The sequence below is a fragment of the Hemiscyllium ocellatum genome, chromosome 8 (assembly GCF_020745735.1).
Source record: "Hemiscyllium ocellatum isolate sHemOce1 chromosome 8, sHemOce1.pat.X.cur, whole genome shotgun sequence".
Lineage (NCBI taxonomy): Eukaryota > Metazoa > Chordata > Chondrichthyes > Orectolobiformes > Hemiscylliidae > Hemiscyllium > Hemiscyllium ocellatum.
This window is the reverse complement of record NC_083408.1, coordinates 30,442,413-30,457,465: the sequence shown is the minus strand read 5'-3', so window position 1 is coordinate 30,457,465 and position 15,053 is coordinate 30,442,413. Positions and strand designations below refer to the sequence as shown.

Here is a 15,053-nt window from a genome sequence, read left to right as displayed (position 1 = left end):
TTAAATTAAAGGATAGTAACTGTCAAATTGAAATATCCCAGCTAGGTGAATGTGATGGAAATGCATTAAATGTGATTTAAACAGTGACCTCTTTTTTTGAGCTGGATTTAGTGTGGTGGTTTCTTTTATTTAGAATTGTTATATCACCGACTTCAGGTTTAGGAAGAGGGGAACTTTGCTAACTTATGCCAATCGTTTTCTATTAATATGAATATAATGTTGTCTAAGGAATCAGTGATTATCTTGTGTGTTATAGTTTTATATTTGACAGTTGATAAATTATCAAAAATGTTGATAAATATACTTAAATATGCTACAAATACACCATATGTCAAAAGAAAAGGTGCTAAGAGGATGTTTTATCTCATAAAGGAACCTAGCCCTAAGGAGACACAATTTCAAAGTAAGTAAGAACAGTACAGCACAGGAACAAGCCCTTCAGCCCACCAAACCTGCAGTAAAATGTTTTTGCCTCAATGCAGTCCGTATCTCTATATTCCCTGAAAATTTATGTATCTGCAAGATGCCTTATTAAATCTTGCTGTTGTCTCTGTTTCCACCACCTTCTCTGGTAACACGTTCCAGGCACTGTCCTAGTAATTGACAGTTCTATCCTAGAAAAAAGACTCTGCATATCCATTTTATCAATAACTTTCATAATTTTGTAAACGTGTATCAGTTCACCCCTCGGCCTTTGATGTTCAAGTGAAGACAAACCAAGTTTGTCCAATCTTTCTTCATTGATAATATCCTCCAAACCAGGCAACATCTTTGTAAATCTTTTCTGCACCCTCTGCAGAGACTCCACATCCGTCCAGTAGTGTGGCTACTAGAACTGTACACAATGTTCTAAATGTGACCTAACTAAAGTTCTGTATAGCTGCAATATGACTTGCTCAGCTTTATACCTGCCCTAGACAGGTGTGCCCTAGACTGCCTTGAACCACCTTATTCACTTGTGTTGCTACTTTTGTGAACTGCACCTGTATCATACATCCTTCTGTATTTTAATGCTTCTGAGGGTTTTTTTGTTCTTCTAAGGGTGCCATTTACTGTATACTTCCCTCCTGCATTAAACTTTCTCAAATGCATCATCTCACATTTATCTAGATTAAATTCCATCTGCCATTTCTCTGCCCAGGTCTCCAGCATATTTATATACTACACTGTGTGTAGTTCCCCAGTCTTTGTCATCCGCAAACTTACTAATCAGCCCATGTACATTTTCCGCCAAATCATTTTTTTATAGATCTATAACAAACAACAGGGGTCCCAGCACTGATTCCTATGGAACACCAATGGTCACCAATCTCCATTCAAGAAAAATAGCCTTATGCCACTACTCACTGATTTTTTTTACCTTAACAGCTTGCTACAGATCCCCTGTGAATTCACCTTCTGCATCAGCAGCTATGAGGGACCTATTCAAAGTACTTACTAAAATCTAGGTAGACATCGATCACCCTGCCCTCAAAATTTTTTGTCACTTCCTCAAAAAACTCAATTAGGTTTGTGAGACATGACTCCCCCTGTACAAATCTGTGCTGCTTGTCACTAATAAATCCATATTTTTCCAAATGTGAGTAAATCCTGTCTATAAGAATTTTCTGTGTGATTTACCAGCCTGTAATTTTCCAGATTATCTCTGTTGCCTTTCTTTAATGAACTACATTAGCTACTGTTCAGTCCTCGGGAGTGCTCCTGTGACTAAACAGAATACAATGATTTTGTACAAGGCCCCAGCAATTTCCTCTCTTGCCTCCCTCAGTATTCTGGAATAGATTCTATCGGGTCCTGGGGATTCGTTTACTTTAATCCTTTTCGAAACATCTAACACTGCCTCCTTTCTTATAAGACATGCTCTAGAATATCAACATTCACTCAAAACTGAATAGAGTTGGAGTTCTTTCACTCAGAGGGTTGTTTACTCTATGGAGTTCTCCTTATAAAGAACTGTGGAGACTGGATCATTCCATATATTGAGGCTAAGCTAGGAAAGATTTCAATCTAGCAGGGAGCACAGGGTTATGAGGAGTTGAGATGTAAAGTGGAGTTCAGGCCACAGTCTTGAATTGATCGAATTGAATGGCGATAGCTCAATGAGCTGAGTGGCTTTCTCCTACTGTTATTTATTTCAGTAATGGTTTCGGTGGGTTATTTAATAATAATTAACTATTGTTTAAGTAACTACTGCTTTCGGGCCTGTTGACACTCAGCTAATTTATTGATGTTTCTTTTTATACATAGTGGTTGATCTTTCTCCTGGTGCAAAGTGTAAGAGAATCCTAGATATTAATCTTGTATCTGCTTTGGATGGTAAGTTAAAGTGTTCTAAGCGTGAACCTCAAATGAATTTCCCACTAATATTTTGCTTTAAATATTTCCTATAAATTGACCGATCTAAGAATAAATTTAAATTGGTTCCCATGCCTCCAATTAAAGGAATAACAAGTTTAATTGTCATAAACAATTAGTTTGTCATAAATAATTGGTCTGACCAGCCTAGATTGCCTTCAGACAAAGGACTGCTGGTTACTTAAAGCACAGGAAGGTGATTGGCTAGAATGTAATGTGATTTGGGAATTGGATTTCTGTCATTAGTCTTGAAGTACCGTCACTGAATCTCCCATCGACCGGAAATGAAATGGGACTAGCCATATAAATAATACGGCTTCAAAAGCATGTCAGAAACTAGGAATCCCGAGTGCCCAGAATCTGTCCTTCATCTACAAGGCATAAGTTAGGAGTGGACAAAGTTAGAAATCACACCTCACCAGTTTATAGTCCAATATGTTTATTTGGAAGCACTAGCTTTTGAAGCGCTGCTTCTTCATCAGGTGGTTGATAAAGAAGCAGCACTTCGAAAGCTAATGCTTCCAGATAAACCTGTTGGACTATAACTTGGTGTTGTGTGATTTTTAATTTTGTCCACATCAGTCCAAAACCAGCTCCTCTAAATCTAAATCTAAATCTAAATTAGGAGTATGATGGAATATTCCTCACTTGCATGGCTGACTGCAGCTGCAACAGCAAATAAAATGTGTCACCATTCAGGATAAAGGATCCGTGTGATTGGCACCACATCCGCACGGATTCGTTCTTCTACCACTAAAGCTCAATAGCAGCAGTGTGCCATCTACAAGGTGCACTGCAGAAATTCACCATGACTCCTTAGACAGCGCCTTCCAAACACATGACCATTACCATCAAGAAGGACAAGTGCAGTAAATACATGGGATCATCACCACCTGCAAGATCCCCTCCATGCCACTCACCATCCAGACTTAGATTTCTAACCCAACTCCTGCATGGACCTCCATCCCAAATGGCATTATGGGTCTACCTACACACCATTATGGATTACAGTGGTTCAAGAAAGCATTTTCCCGCCACCACCTCACTGGTAACTTGGAATGGATAATAAATGCTAGCCCAGTCAGTGTACCTGTATCCTCTGAGTGAATTTTTCTAAAAAAAATTTCGACTTAAATTGGATCTTTGGTTTTAAAACATTACTGAAGTGATTTATGTGAGATGTATTTTTGATGCATAGACAGATTTTTGCAAATAAAGGCGGTTGAAGGATGACATGATAATAGTCTCAAGGATGATAAAGGGATTGTTAGAGTCAATATGGAAAGTGTATCCACTTGTGGGGAAAGACAAAAACTAGGAGCCATGAATACATAGTAATCACTAACTCAGAAGAAACTGTCTAACAGAGTGACATAAAGTGAAACTCATTATGACAAGATGTAGTTGAAAAGATTAGCACAATGGAGTTGAGATGAGATAAACACGTGACAGAAACAAGTAGGAGCTTATACTGATGAGGATAGACCAGGAGGAACATGAACATCATGTCAACTTGTTGCTGGTTCAGGACTATATATTTGATGGAATTAAAACTGGAGAACAGATAAATATTGAAGTTCAAAGAGCAATCTGCCATCCATGGATTTATCCTGGAGTTGGTAATCTACCAAATCTAATACAAATTCATGGAGTAGCATATGATCTAAAAATTCTTTAAATTATTTCCAAAATTAACTTTGTGGTAGAAGATGGCGGATCATGGTAGAAGGCTGTTTATGTGACTGAAGCCAGGTGTCCAGTGGCATACCACAAGGATCCGTGCTGGGTCCCTTTATTGTTCATGATAAATGTGAATGATATTGATGAAAATTTGGTTGGGGAGATAATATTGCTGATGACACATAACCTGGGTGGATAATAGTGAGGAAGAATGTCTTCGTTTACAGGAAGATGTAAATAGGTTGGTTAAAAAGGCAGATTAATGGTAGATGCAATTTTCACCTGAAAAGAGAGGTGGCACACTTTGGAAGAAATAACAAAACAAGTGAGTACTAGGATAGGAGCAACAGTGAGATCTCGGTGTTTGTCCACTGATCCCCAAAGGTGACAAAACAGATTAATAGGGTGGTTAAGAAAGTATGTGGAACATTTGTCTTGGCATTGATGTATAAGGGTAGGTAAGATGCGTTTAAACTGTAAAAAAAATTTGGTAAGGTCAAAACCTGAGTGCTGTGTAGCGTTTTGAATTTAATTGCACTGGTGGGGGTGCAGAGGGAATTCTCCAGAACATTGCCTGGGTTGGAGCATTTTAGCTATGAAGAAAGGCTGGATAGGCTTGTATTGTTTTCTTTGGAGCAGAGAAGATTGAAGGGTGACCTGTTTGAGGGTGTGGATAGGAAGGGTTGAAGGGTCACAAAGGAAGGGGGCATAATTTTAAGGTGACAGGCAAGTGGATTAGAGGAGATGTGAAAAAAATAATTTTCTCACCAGAAGGTGGCAGAATGCTCCGCCTAGGAGGGCAATAGGAGTCAGAAGCCTCACAGCCTTTTTAAAAAAAAGGGTGAATAAGCACATGAAGTGTTGTTATGTTCAAGGCTACGGGCCACGTGCTGGCAAGTGGAGTTAGTGTTATAGATTGGTGCAGATGCAATGTCCTGAAAGGCCTGTCCAGTGCTGTATGACCCTGACTATGAATCTATGATTAAACATTTAAATTCTGCTTTGTAATGGTAACTGTTATCTGTACCTTTCTGAAAGGAAATAAGCTAGTAAGTTAACTCAGTTCTCATTCTATTGATCTTGGTGTTAAAGCTAAATATTATTTCTTGTCGATCCTACAGTGAAAGTGTTCCATCAGTTTAACATACTGAATTGCTATTCAAAAACACAAAATTTAGTTTTGTCCTATTTTTCAGAGGATGAGGCTCCGCTGCATTCAAAGCTTGTTCATGAGTTAATTATGACCTACTGGAAGAGTCAAGACAGTTGGCAAGATGTATACACAAATGAATTGCAGCTCCCCATGGTACGAATCTGGCTAGATCATTACTTTCAATCTTGTAGTCAATCCTAACTTCAGACATTTGTCTTTATTTTTTCCATTCCGCTATTCCACGATTTCATTTTCCTGACTTTGCATTTTAATAACAAACTGTTAAATTTCTAAATTTGTTTGAACAAAAATGTTGCTGTTGAGAAATATTAACTGTTTGTCTCCCCATGAATTCTGCCAGCATTTTGTGTTTTTAAATTCAGGTTTCCAGCATTCAAAAGTTTTCTTTAATAGCTTATTAGCTCCTTTTGACCTACTGTTAATATTGCTTTGTTTTTTCGGCAGCAGGAAGCTGTGGAATTCTGAAAGCAATCTGTTAGTTGTAATTGTCAAAAGATTGTCATTTGGCATAAACTGAACCCGTCATAATGTATCTCTAAGTCAAATAAATAATTTTTCTTTCAGTAGATAGAGAAAGGAAATGGAGAAATGTAACTAAGTGGATAGCATTTTTAGGAAGTTGACAGGCATGTGAGGAAAATTACTTTCTCCTAATTATTTTATAAACAAACATTGTTAAAATTAAAAGATGAGATTTTTCAATTTAATTTCCCAATTAATCATCAATTTTGTTTTGAACTGTAATTTACATGTCAAGTCTTATTTGTTGTTGTTTTTAAAAATCCAGGGAGTTGGCAGAAGAAAAACTCTGGGGCATTATACTTAAAAAAAAAAACCTTGACCAGCAGTACACAATCACAATTAGGTGCAGAAGGAGACTATTTGATCTATGGGTTTGCACTTATTCTATTACATACTGCTCATCTCCTGCTTGTTGCCCCCATCTCTATACTGTAAATCATATGTATATCATATATTCATCATGTCCTCTTGAATGCCTCAATTGAACCTCTGTCCACCACATTTCCAGGCATTGCACTCCATACCATAACTACTAGCTGTGTGATTTTTTTTTTCATGTCACCCTATTTCTTTTGCCTATCACTTTAAATCTATGTCCTCTTATTGTTCCTTTCACAAATGGGAACTGTTTCCTCCTATCTACTCTGCCTAACCCCATATGACTTTTAGACCTTCAATGGAATCTCCTCTGAATCGTGTTCTCGCCAAGGGGAACAGTCCAAATTTTCCCAGTCTATCCACGGAACTGAAATTTCTCATTCTGGAAGCATTCTTGTAAATCACTTCTATACTTTTATACTCAGGTGCTTTTGTACTCAGTCCCCTTTTACGCATGCACCCCCTTTGGAACTACTCCCTCTTCCCCTACCCTGTTTTGCATTGTCTTCTGTGAGGGTTGTCTGAATCACAGTTTAACACCTCAAACTGGATGTAAACTATAACTTGCAAAGTGACTGTTGGATTACTGGATCACAGTCCAAAGCTTCTGACTTCTTCCAGCCTGCAAGGGATGATGTATTTTGGAAGATTGAAAGGCTTCCGTACTCTGTTCTGGTTTTGGTAACATTTTGACTCTCTCTTTGCTTCTCTAGCTCTTGCTTGATGTTTCATTAGTGGTGAGTCGATGTCGGTTGCTTGGTGATGAGCTGGAATATTTGATGAACTGGGGATCAAAATTTGACATTCTGAAGACAGAGGTTCAAAACATGGAGTAAGTGTAGTGTATCACACAGTTTGTAATTACGCAGTCAGAAGTGGGTATGTAAGAGTTCAGATTTTGAAGCTTCACCTACTCTTTCCAAAGTGATCAGGGTTTGCACTTAGACCTGTCATTCAAGAACTTAATGTGATTACTTTGCATGCACAGTCTTTGACTTTCTTTGTGGAGCAGGGTCAAATTGTGTTGTGATTTGCGCACCATAAGTTTATAAACTCTCACCCCCATAACTGACTACATAGAGCAAAAACGATATATAAATGATAAATAATAGCTAGGAGATGCATTTGAAAACTTGATGGGCAACTGACAACAAAAGCCTAAAATGTCCATTCTTGTATGTCTTGTATATAGGTAAAGTTGCCAGAGGCCCATTGGACTGCTCTGTCATTAGAGAGAACCAACTAGTAATGGTTTAACCTGAGAGTCACCACATCTAAGGCGAGAGGCAAGGTTGAGAAAGCAAAACCTTCATGGTAATCTCAGCCGGTGCAGAATTGAGCCTGCTCTGTTGGTTTAACTCTGCATCACAAACCAGCTGTGCAGCCAAGCTGCATAACATTACCTAGCTTTGCCCCTGTATCAGCTTATCTGCTGAAACCTATACTTATGTCTCTTACTTCGATTCCAATGTGCCTAATACTTATGTAGCTTTCAAACTCGTTTTTTTAATGCCCTGCAAACCATCTTGGGATGTTCATTGCACTAGTGAGGTGATTATAAATTAAAATTTGTTATGAACTTTGTTTTCCATTTACTTCCCTAAGTACACCCTGGCATCTGAGTTTTCTGTTAATGAGTTAGTCACAATGTAAAGATTTAAATACATGTTTCTTTGGTTGACTGCTCTCTCTATATGATCATTGTTTTTCTTTGCAGTGTGAAGTGTCTTTTCTCAAGTTATGATGCACTATCGAAATTTGAACTTACATTTCATATCAAGCCAGGTTATCCATGGCACCTAGTGCAGTTCACATTTAACTCTTGGTTTGGAAACATCAGGTGGGTATGCATGGAAATTTCCATTTCAGTAGAAATTTCTAATTTTGTATGCCTTGCTTTGAAACAGCATCACCCTTCAAACCTCTCAGGGTGGTAATACTGTTCTTGTAGGAAAGTTGCATATACTTTCCACAGGATTGGAAAAATAATCATCAGTGATGTTGATGCACCGAGCTGAAACATTCTTCATTCATCCTTGTATGTTATGCAGTTTTATAGATACAGACATCTAGACAACAATACAATGACAAGCTTGGTAATGCAAGACAAAAAGTGTCAACAGCATCTCTTTCAGCAATACATGACGAATTCTGATGTAAATTTTGACTGTTTATTTAGAGTCGTAGAGATGACAGCACAAAAGCAGACCCTTCAGTCTAACTTGTCCATGCCGACCAGATATCCTACCTAATCTCGTCCCATTTGCCAGCGCTTGGCCCATATCCCTCTAAATTCTTCCTATTTAAATACCCATCCAGATAGTTTGGTTCTGCCCACACTTAACATTAATCGATGTACGTTTTCATGCTGGGGTAAATTTCAACAGGGCACTGACTTTTATTCATTCACCCTTGCATACTCATTCCACTCTGCAATGAATGGCTCTGAGGGAACTGATGGAGATCCACTCACTGACTACAGACTAAGAACCAAATCTGGACTGTAGCTGTATAAAGTCATGGAATGCTCTGGGTTGCAATTCATCGTCATTATCAAATCACAAACGTTATTTGTAGGCTGTATGAAGATAGAGAGCTTTGTTGCTGAATACAGCTGTAACCGGATGAAGCAGTTGTACATAACACATTCTACATCAGAATGTTACTTCAAAATAATGTTTAGAAATGGGAATCTTGAGTGATTCATCTTGGGTACTTTTAAACATTTTACAGTAGACCTGCTACATACTGCTGATGGAATTTGAATTCAACTAATACATTAATCTGGAAGTTCAAGCTATTCTCTGTAATTCTGACCATAAGGCTACCAATGATTTGTCACAAAAATCTGATTCCCTAATCTTCTGTAGGGAGGCAAATCTGCCATCAATCCCTGGTCTGGCCATTGGATGACTCCAGGGGAGCAACAATGAGGTTTATTTTTAAGTGGCCTTGCAAGGTGTTCAGTTGAAGGTCAATCGGGGATGGGCAACAAAATGCTCACATTTGTTAGCGAAAACCACATCCAAAGAAAGAGTAAAGAAAACATTAGTTAAACAAAGAAATTTAGTGTAGTATTTGATTTAAAATAAGGGATGTCTAAAGTTGCTGACTAACTAACACAAAATAATTCCAGAAATATTTGGGAATTGACTCTATTGAGAGGTAGGAACTTTAATTCATGGTGAAGGAAAACTAGTGGCAAAGTCTAATGGCAGACAATGTAGGATCCTAGAAGATTGTGGATCATTGGTTGTGAGCTTGAAAAATTTCCTAGATGTGAGAATGGTTGCACTGGATTGGAAGGTAACAAATTTAAAACAATTATTTGAAAAATGAAGAAAAGAAAAATGGTACTACCTACCAGTTAACCTGACATCAATCGTCAAGAAAAATAGGCAAGTTGTAATAGGGCACTTTTTTAAAAAAAGCAAAAAAACATAATGTCTCGGGAAATTGTTTGCTTAATCTGAGAGTTTTTTGAGGATGTAACTAGCAGGGTAGTGGGGTTAATCGTTGATAACTCCCCTGAAATAGATGTGTTGCATTCAATGACATGTAAAGGAAGTAGCAACAGAGATGGTGATTACATTGGTATTAATCTTCCAAGAATCCATGGAGTCTGGCAGTCTTCTAATCCTCTGGAACTTTTCCAATGTGACACCCTTATTCAAAAAGGCAAGAGGCAAAAAAGTGATAAGACCAGTTAAATCTATATTGATTCTATTTTAAATTATATAATGGAAGAGCACTAAAAATGCATGCTTTTACCAAACAGAGTCAGCAGAGCTTCATGAAAGGGAAATCATGCCAGGCAATTTTATTAGAATTATTTTAAGGAGGTAACAGGATAGATAACCAATGGTTGTCATGTATTTGGATTTCCAAAAGGTGGTTTCTAAGGTACTACATATCAGGCTGCTTAATAAGAACCCATGATGTTGGGGTAGCCATGATTTATTTACAATCTATTTATAAATGGCTTGGATGAGAAACTATTACCAAGTTTGTGGATGACACAAAACATGTGGAAAGGCAAGTCCTGACAATGACAGTCTGCAGAGGGATATGGACTGATTTGAGTGAGCAAAAACTTGGCAATTGGAATATACTGTGGGAAAAGGTTATGCATTTTAGCAAGAAAAATAGAGGAACTGAATGTTTAAATGAAGAGCAACATAACATTTAGAAGCAGAATTGGACCATTTGGAGTGTGCTGTATCATTTTAAATGAGATCATGGGGGCAGCATGGTGACTTAGTAGTTAGCACTGTTGCCATTACAGCGCCAGAAACCAGAATTCAATTCCAGTCTTGGACGACACTCTTTGTGGAATATTCTCCCCATGTTTGCATGGGCTTCTGCTGGGTGGTTTCTCCCACAGTCCAATGATGTGCAGCTTAGGTGGATTGGCTATGCTAAATTGTCCTGTAGTATCTAGGAATGTGTAGGCTGGGTGGGTTAGCCATGGTAAATGTGGGTTACAGGAATAGCGTGGGGAATTGGGCCTGGGTGGGATACTGTTTGGAGGGTTGGTGTCAACTTGATGGCTTAATATCTCCGCCTTTATACATCATGATAATGCCTAAACATTCCTCTGTGATAAATCAATTAGCTATACACTGATCAATAAAAAACAACCTTTCTTATCTCAAATTGGTGACTCCTTACTCTGAGGTTATGCCTTCTGGTCTTAGTTTATCCTTGTCGGAGACTATCGCTTTGCATCCACCTAGTCAAGTACCCTCAAAATATGTTCTGTATTTCAATAACATCTCTCATTACTCTGAACTCTAGGCTCAATGCTGATCTTGCTAATGTTGATCTCTCCAATGTTGATTTCTCCTAGTGCACGGCCTGTGCAATGTAACCTGAATGCCCCTCTCTCTATATCTTCTTGATCTGTGCAACCTTGCTCACTTTGATTTGGCTGTACTGCTCGTAAAGCTTTTAACTAAGCTTCGGTACACGTGACAATAAATAAATTAATCAACCAAAGCTCAATCATTGAGTTTGTTCAAGAGAAACTGATGGGTTTTTAGATACGACTCATTATAATGAGATTGACATCATGGGAAAATGAAATTGAGGTAGGCATGACTGAGAGTGGCAGAGCAAGCTTGAGAATCTAAATGGCTTAATGATCTAAATGGCGAGGCTGTTTTCCCTGGCTCAAGTCTAGAACAAGGAAGCATAGTTCAGTAGAAGATTGTCAATTATTAATGGTAAGTCCTCGGGAGTGTTGCTGAACAAAGTCACTTTGGAGTGCAGGTTCATAGCTCCTTGAAGGTAAGTCGCAGGTAGATAGGATAGTGAAGAAGGTCATAGAGATGTACAGCATGGAACAGACCCTTTGGTCCAAACCATCCATGTCAACCAGATATCCCAACCCAATCTAGTTCCACCTGCCAGTACCCAGCCCATATCCCTCCAAACCCTTCCCATTTATATACCCATCCAGATGCTTTTTAAATATTGCAATTGTACTAGCCTCCACTATTTCCTCTGGCAGCTCATTCCATACACGTATCATCCTCTGTGTGAAAAAGTTGCCCCTTAGGTCTCTTTTATATCTTTCCCTCCTCACCCTAAACCTATGCCCTCTAGTTCTGGACTCCCCGACCCCAGGGAAAAGACTTTGTCTATTTATCCTATCCATGCCCCTCATAATTTTGTAAACCTCTATAAGGTCACCCCTCAGCCTCCAATGCTCAGGGAAAACAGCCCCAGTCTGTTCAGCCTTTCCCAGTAGCTCAGATCCTCCAACCCTGGCAACATCCTTGTAAATCTTTTCTGACCCCTTTCAAGTTTCCTTTCCTTTATTGGTCTAAGTATTAAGTACAAGAGTTGAGAGGTCATGTTGCGGCTGTACAGGTCATTGGTTAGGCCACTGTTTGAATATTGCGTGCAATTCTGGTCTCCTTTCTATCGGAAAGATGTTGTGAAACTTGAAAGGGTTCAGAAAAGATTTACAAGGATGTTGCCAGGGTTGGAGGATTTGAGCTAAAGGGAGAGGCTGAACAAGCTGGGGCTGTTTTCCCTGGAGCATCGGAGGCTGAGGGGTGACCTTATAAAGGTTTACAAAATTATGGGGCATGGATAGGATAAATAGAGAAAGTCTTTTCCCTGGGGTGGGGGAGTCCAGAACTAGAGGGCATAGATTTAGGGTGAGAGGGGAAAGATATAAAAGAGGCAACTTTTTCATGCAGAGGGTGATACGTGTATGCCAGAGGAAGTGGTGGAGGCTAGTACAATTGCAACATTTAAAAGACATCTGGATAGGTATATGAATAGGAAGGGTTTGGAGGCATATGGGCCAGGTGCTGAATTGGACTAGATTGGGTTGGGATATCTGGTCGGCATGGACGAGTTGGACCGAAGGGTCTGTTTCCGTGCTGTACACGACTCTATTGAAAGACTTTAGATCAGACTGTTTCACACAAAAAGATTGTAGGTGCCCAACTGGTGAATATATTTGTCTGAGGTTGCTTAGAATTTTGGGCTCAAAGGGAATCAAAGTTAATGGGAATTGGCAGGAAGGGTAAGTAGAATGGAGGTCAAAGATCAGCCACTATGTTGAACAGTGAATCTGTGTAGTCCGTTCCATCTATTCTTTTCTTCCCAGGTGGCACAGTGGTTAGCACTGCTGCCTCACAGCGCCTGTAGACCCGGGTTCAATTCCCGACTCAGGCGACTGACTGTGTGGAGTTTGCACGTTCTCCCCGTGTCTGCGTGGGTTTCCTCCGGGTGCTCCGGTTTCCTCCCACAGTCACAAAGATGTGCGGGTCAGGTGAATTGGCCAAGCTAAATTGCCCGTAGTGTTAGGTAAGGGGTAAATGTAGGGGTATGGGTGGGTTGCGCTTCGGCGGGTCGATGTGGACTTGTTGGGCCGAAGGGCCTGTTTCCACAATGTAAGTCTAATCTAAACTTTTAAAGGTATAATATTCATTGATCAATCTCCTATGTGATGATGACTAGGTCAACTGTTTTAAGTAATTAAAGTAGTTTTATTAAATAAGAACTCTATTTTGTTGCTGAGTACTAACAATAATAGTTAACTTATTTCATACTGCTAATATTTTGTTTTACATTGTAGTGGTGAACATATCAATGAAGTCTTACTGACAGTAAAACCAGGACCCAAGTACCTGACCAAGATTGTGAAGAGTCTCTACTTGACATTGCTCGTCAAACCAGGAGCTAATAGATTCCGGTTACAGCATTCATCTCCATAACTAGGATAGAAAGTGTGTGCATTCAGCTATCCTTCCCAATCAAATCTGGAGAGACACCAATCGGTCCTGTCTGTACAGTGGAACTTTTGATGAGCTTTGTACAGGAACTGGTTTGAATCCAACTTATGATGAAGAGATGCATGGAGCCTATTTAAATTTCAGTATGACAATTTGAAGTGGCCATGGGCTACATAATATCTCCCTGAAGAGTTGGCCATTTTGTCCTGATAAACTAAGGATGGCCTCACTGACATGTAATATAATAACTGCTTTTCTGGGTTAGGTGTTAATTATAGTGTTTTTTTTTCTTGCTACTCTGATACTTATAATTTTATTTAGACATACTGATATAAAGTAGGTGGTATCAGTACAGAGTACAAGGAGACTTGCTTTGTAACACAACTACCAGAATGAGTGATAATTGCTCCATTTTCTAGAATTAATTCTTTCACCTAGAATACCACAAATATATACTATTGCTCTGCCATTAAGAGTGTGAAGTATTGGTGCCATAATTTCTGTACCTTGTATTGTAATTAAAAATTTGTATATCAGCTACTGATCCTGATACTTGAACTTTCAAATTCACCAGGTAGCACAATCAATGTAATGTGGTAGACATTGAGAGAAGTAACTACTTAGACTGTACATTAGTGTTGCAGTGATGAATATTGCAAGCACATTGGCAGAAATCCCTTCTTCAAATATTATCATTGTGTTTTATACCAATTCGAATCTGCAGTGTCTCTATTTAATATGTCATCTGAAGTTGCCATACAGCATTGTACTGAAGTGTTTGCAGTTATTACTTTTGCATGTTCTTGAATGACATTTGACAAGTGACTTTGACTTCAGGATGAGTATGCAGCCCAAACAAACCAAACTAACAATGACATAATATTATGAAACTTTCAACAAAATGTTGACCAAATCAATGTTTCAGGAGAGAATTTGAATCATGTCATTGGTTCCATGCTATAAGCCTCTTGCTAACTTTTTGATATGTTGTTTTTCCTTTAATAGTTTACATATCTGTCTTTTCATTGGTAGCTTTCTGTTGGGATCATGATTCCTAATTAAGTTGTCATAATTATCATCATTTATTCAGAGATATGCACAAATCACTAACATGTCGGGTGTCTGGGGTGAAGACTGTAAGAGGTATTTAAAAAGAAGCTAGGTAGGTACTCAAGGCAAGAGAAACAGCATGCTTGTAGAGGTGAAACACTGGCACAGGCTTGTAGGGCTGAATAGTTTGCCTGTGCTGTACATATATAAATATGAATGTTAACAGATGATGCTTTCTATCTTCCTGCATGTCTAATTCTTCAATACACAACTAGCTAGTTTATAAATTAATTGAATTTTTAATTGCGAGCAATCTCCTCTTCAAAGCTGATTCAATCTAATCAGTGTTTCTGCTGGTACTCCCTGGGGTTCTGTCACAAGTTAGTAATCTCAATTTATTGTCTTTATTTTACTTCCTTTTATATGTGGCTTTGTAAAGAGAAAGAAAGCTTGATCAGCATCCTGGTAACCATGAATTTTTTGAAGGGAAACTTACACTCAGTACTGTGGCACGTTTTGAGCTATTCCAAAGTGCTTCATATGCAATGAATTATGTCTGATGTGAAATCATTGTCGTTAAGTAGCAGCCAAATGCAGCAATCAAATTGAATTCTGCCAAGTCTCTCAAACAGAAAATAAAA

General features: G+C 38.7%; 1 protein-coding gene across 6 annotated transcripts in view; it reads left to right on the top strand.

Annotated features, from left to right (window-relative positions):
• knl1 (kinetochore scaffold 1) overlaps nt 1-13,898 on the top strand; it is a 113,141-nt gene extending 99,243 nt beyond the window's left edge. For all 6 annotated transcript variants that reach the window (XM_060828761.1, XM_060828760.1, XM_060828762.1 and 3 more), the window contains 5 exons: nt 2,248-2,316; nt 5,232-5,341; nt 6,823-6,941; nt 7,827-7,949; nt 13,206-13,898. In XM_060828761.1, the coding sequence (XP_060684744.1) occupies nt 2,248-2,316; nt 5,232-5,341; nt 6,823-6,941; nt 7,827-7,949; nt 13,206-13,344 (560 nt within the window). In that variant the 3' untranslated portion in view covers nt 13,345-13,898. The remainder of the gene's footprint in view (nt 1-2,247; nt 2,317-5,231; nt 5,342-6,822; nt 6,942-7,826; nt 7,950-13,205) is intronic.
• Nucleotides 13,899-15,053: the final 1,155 nt, after the last annotated feature.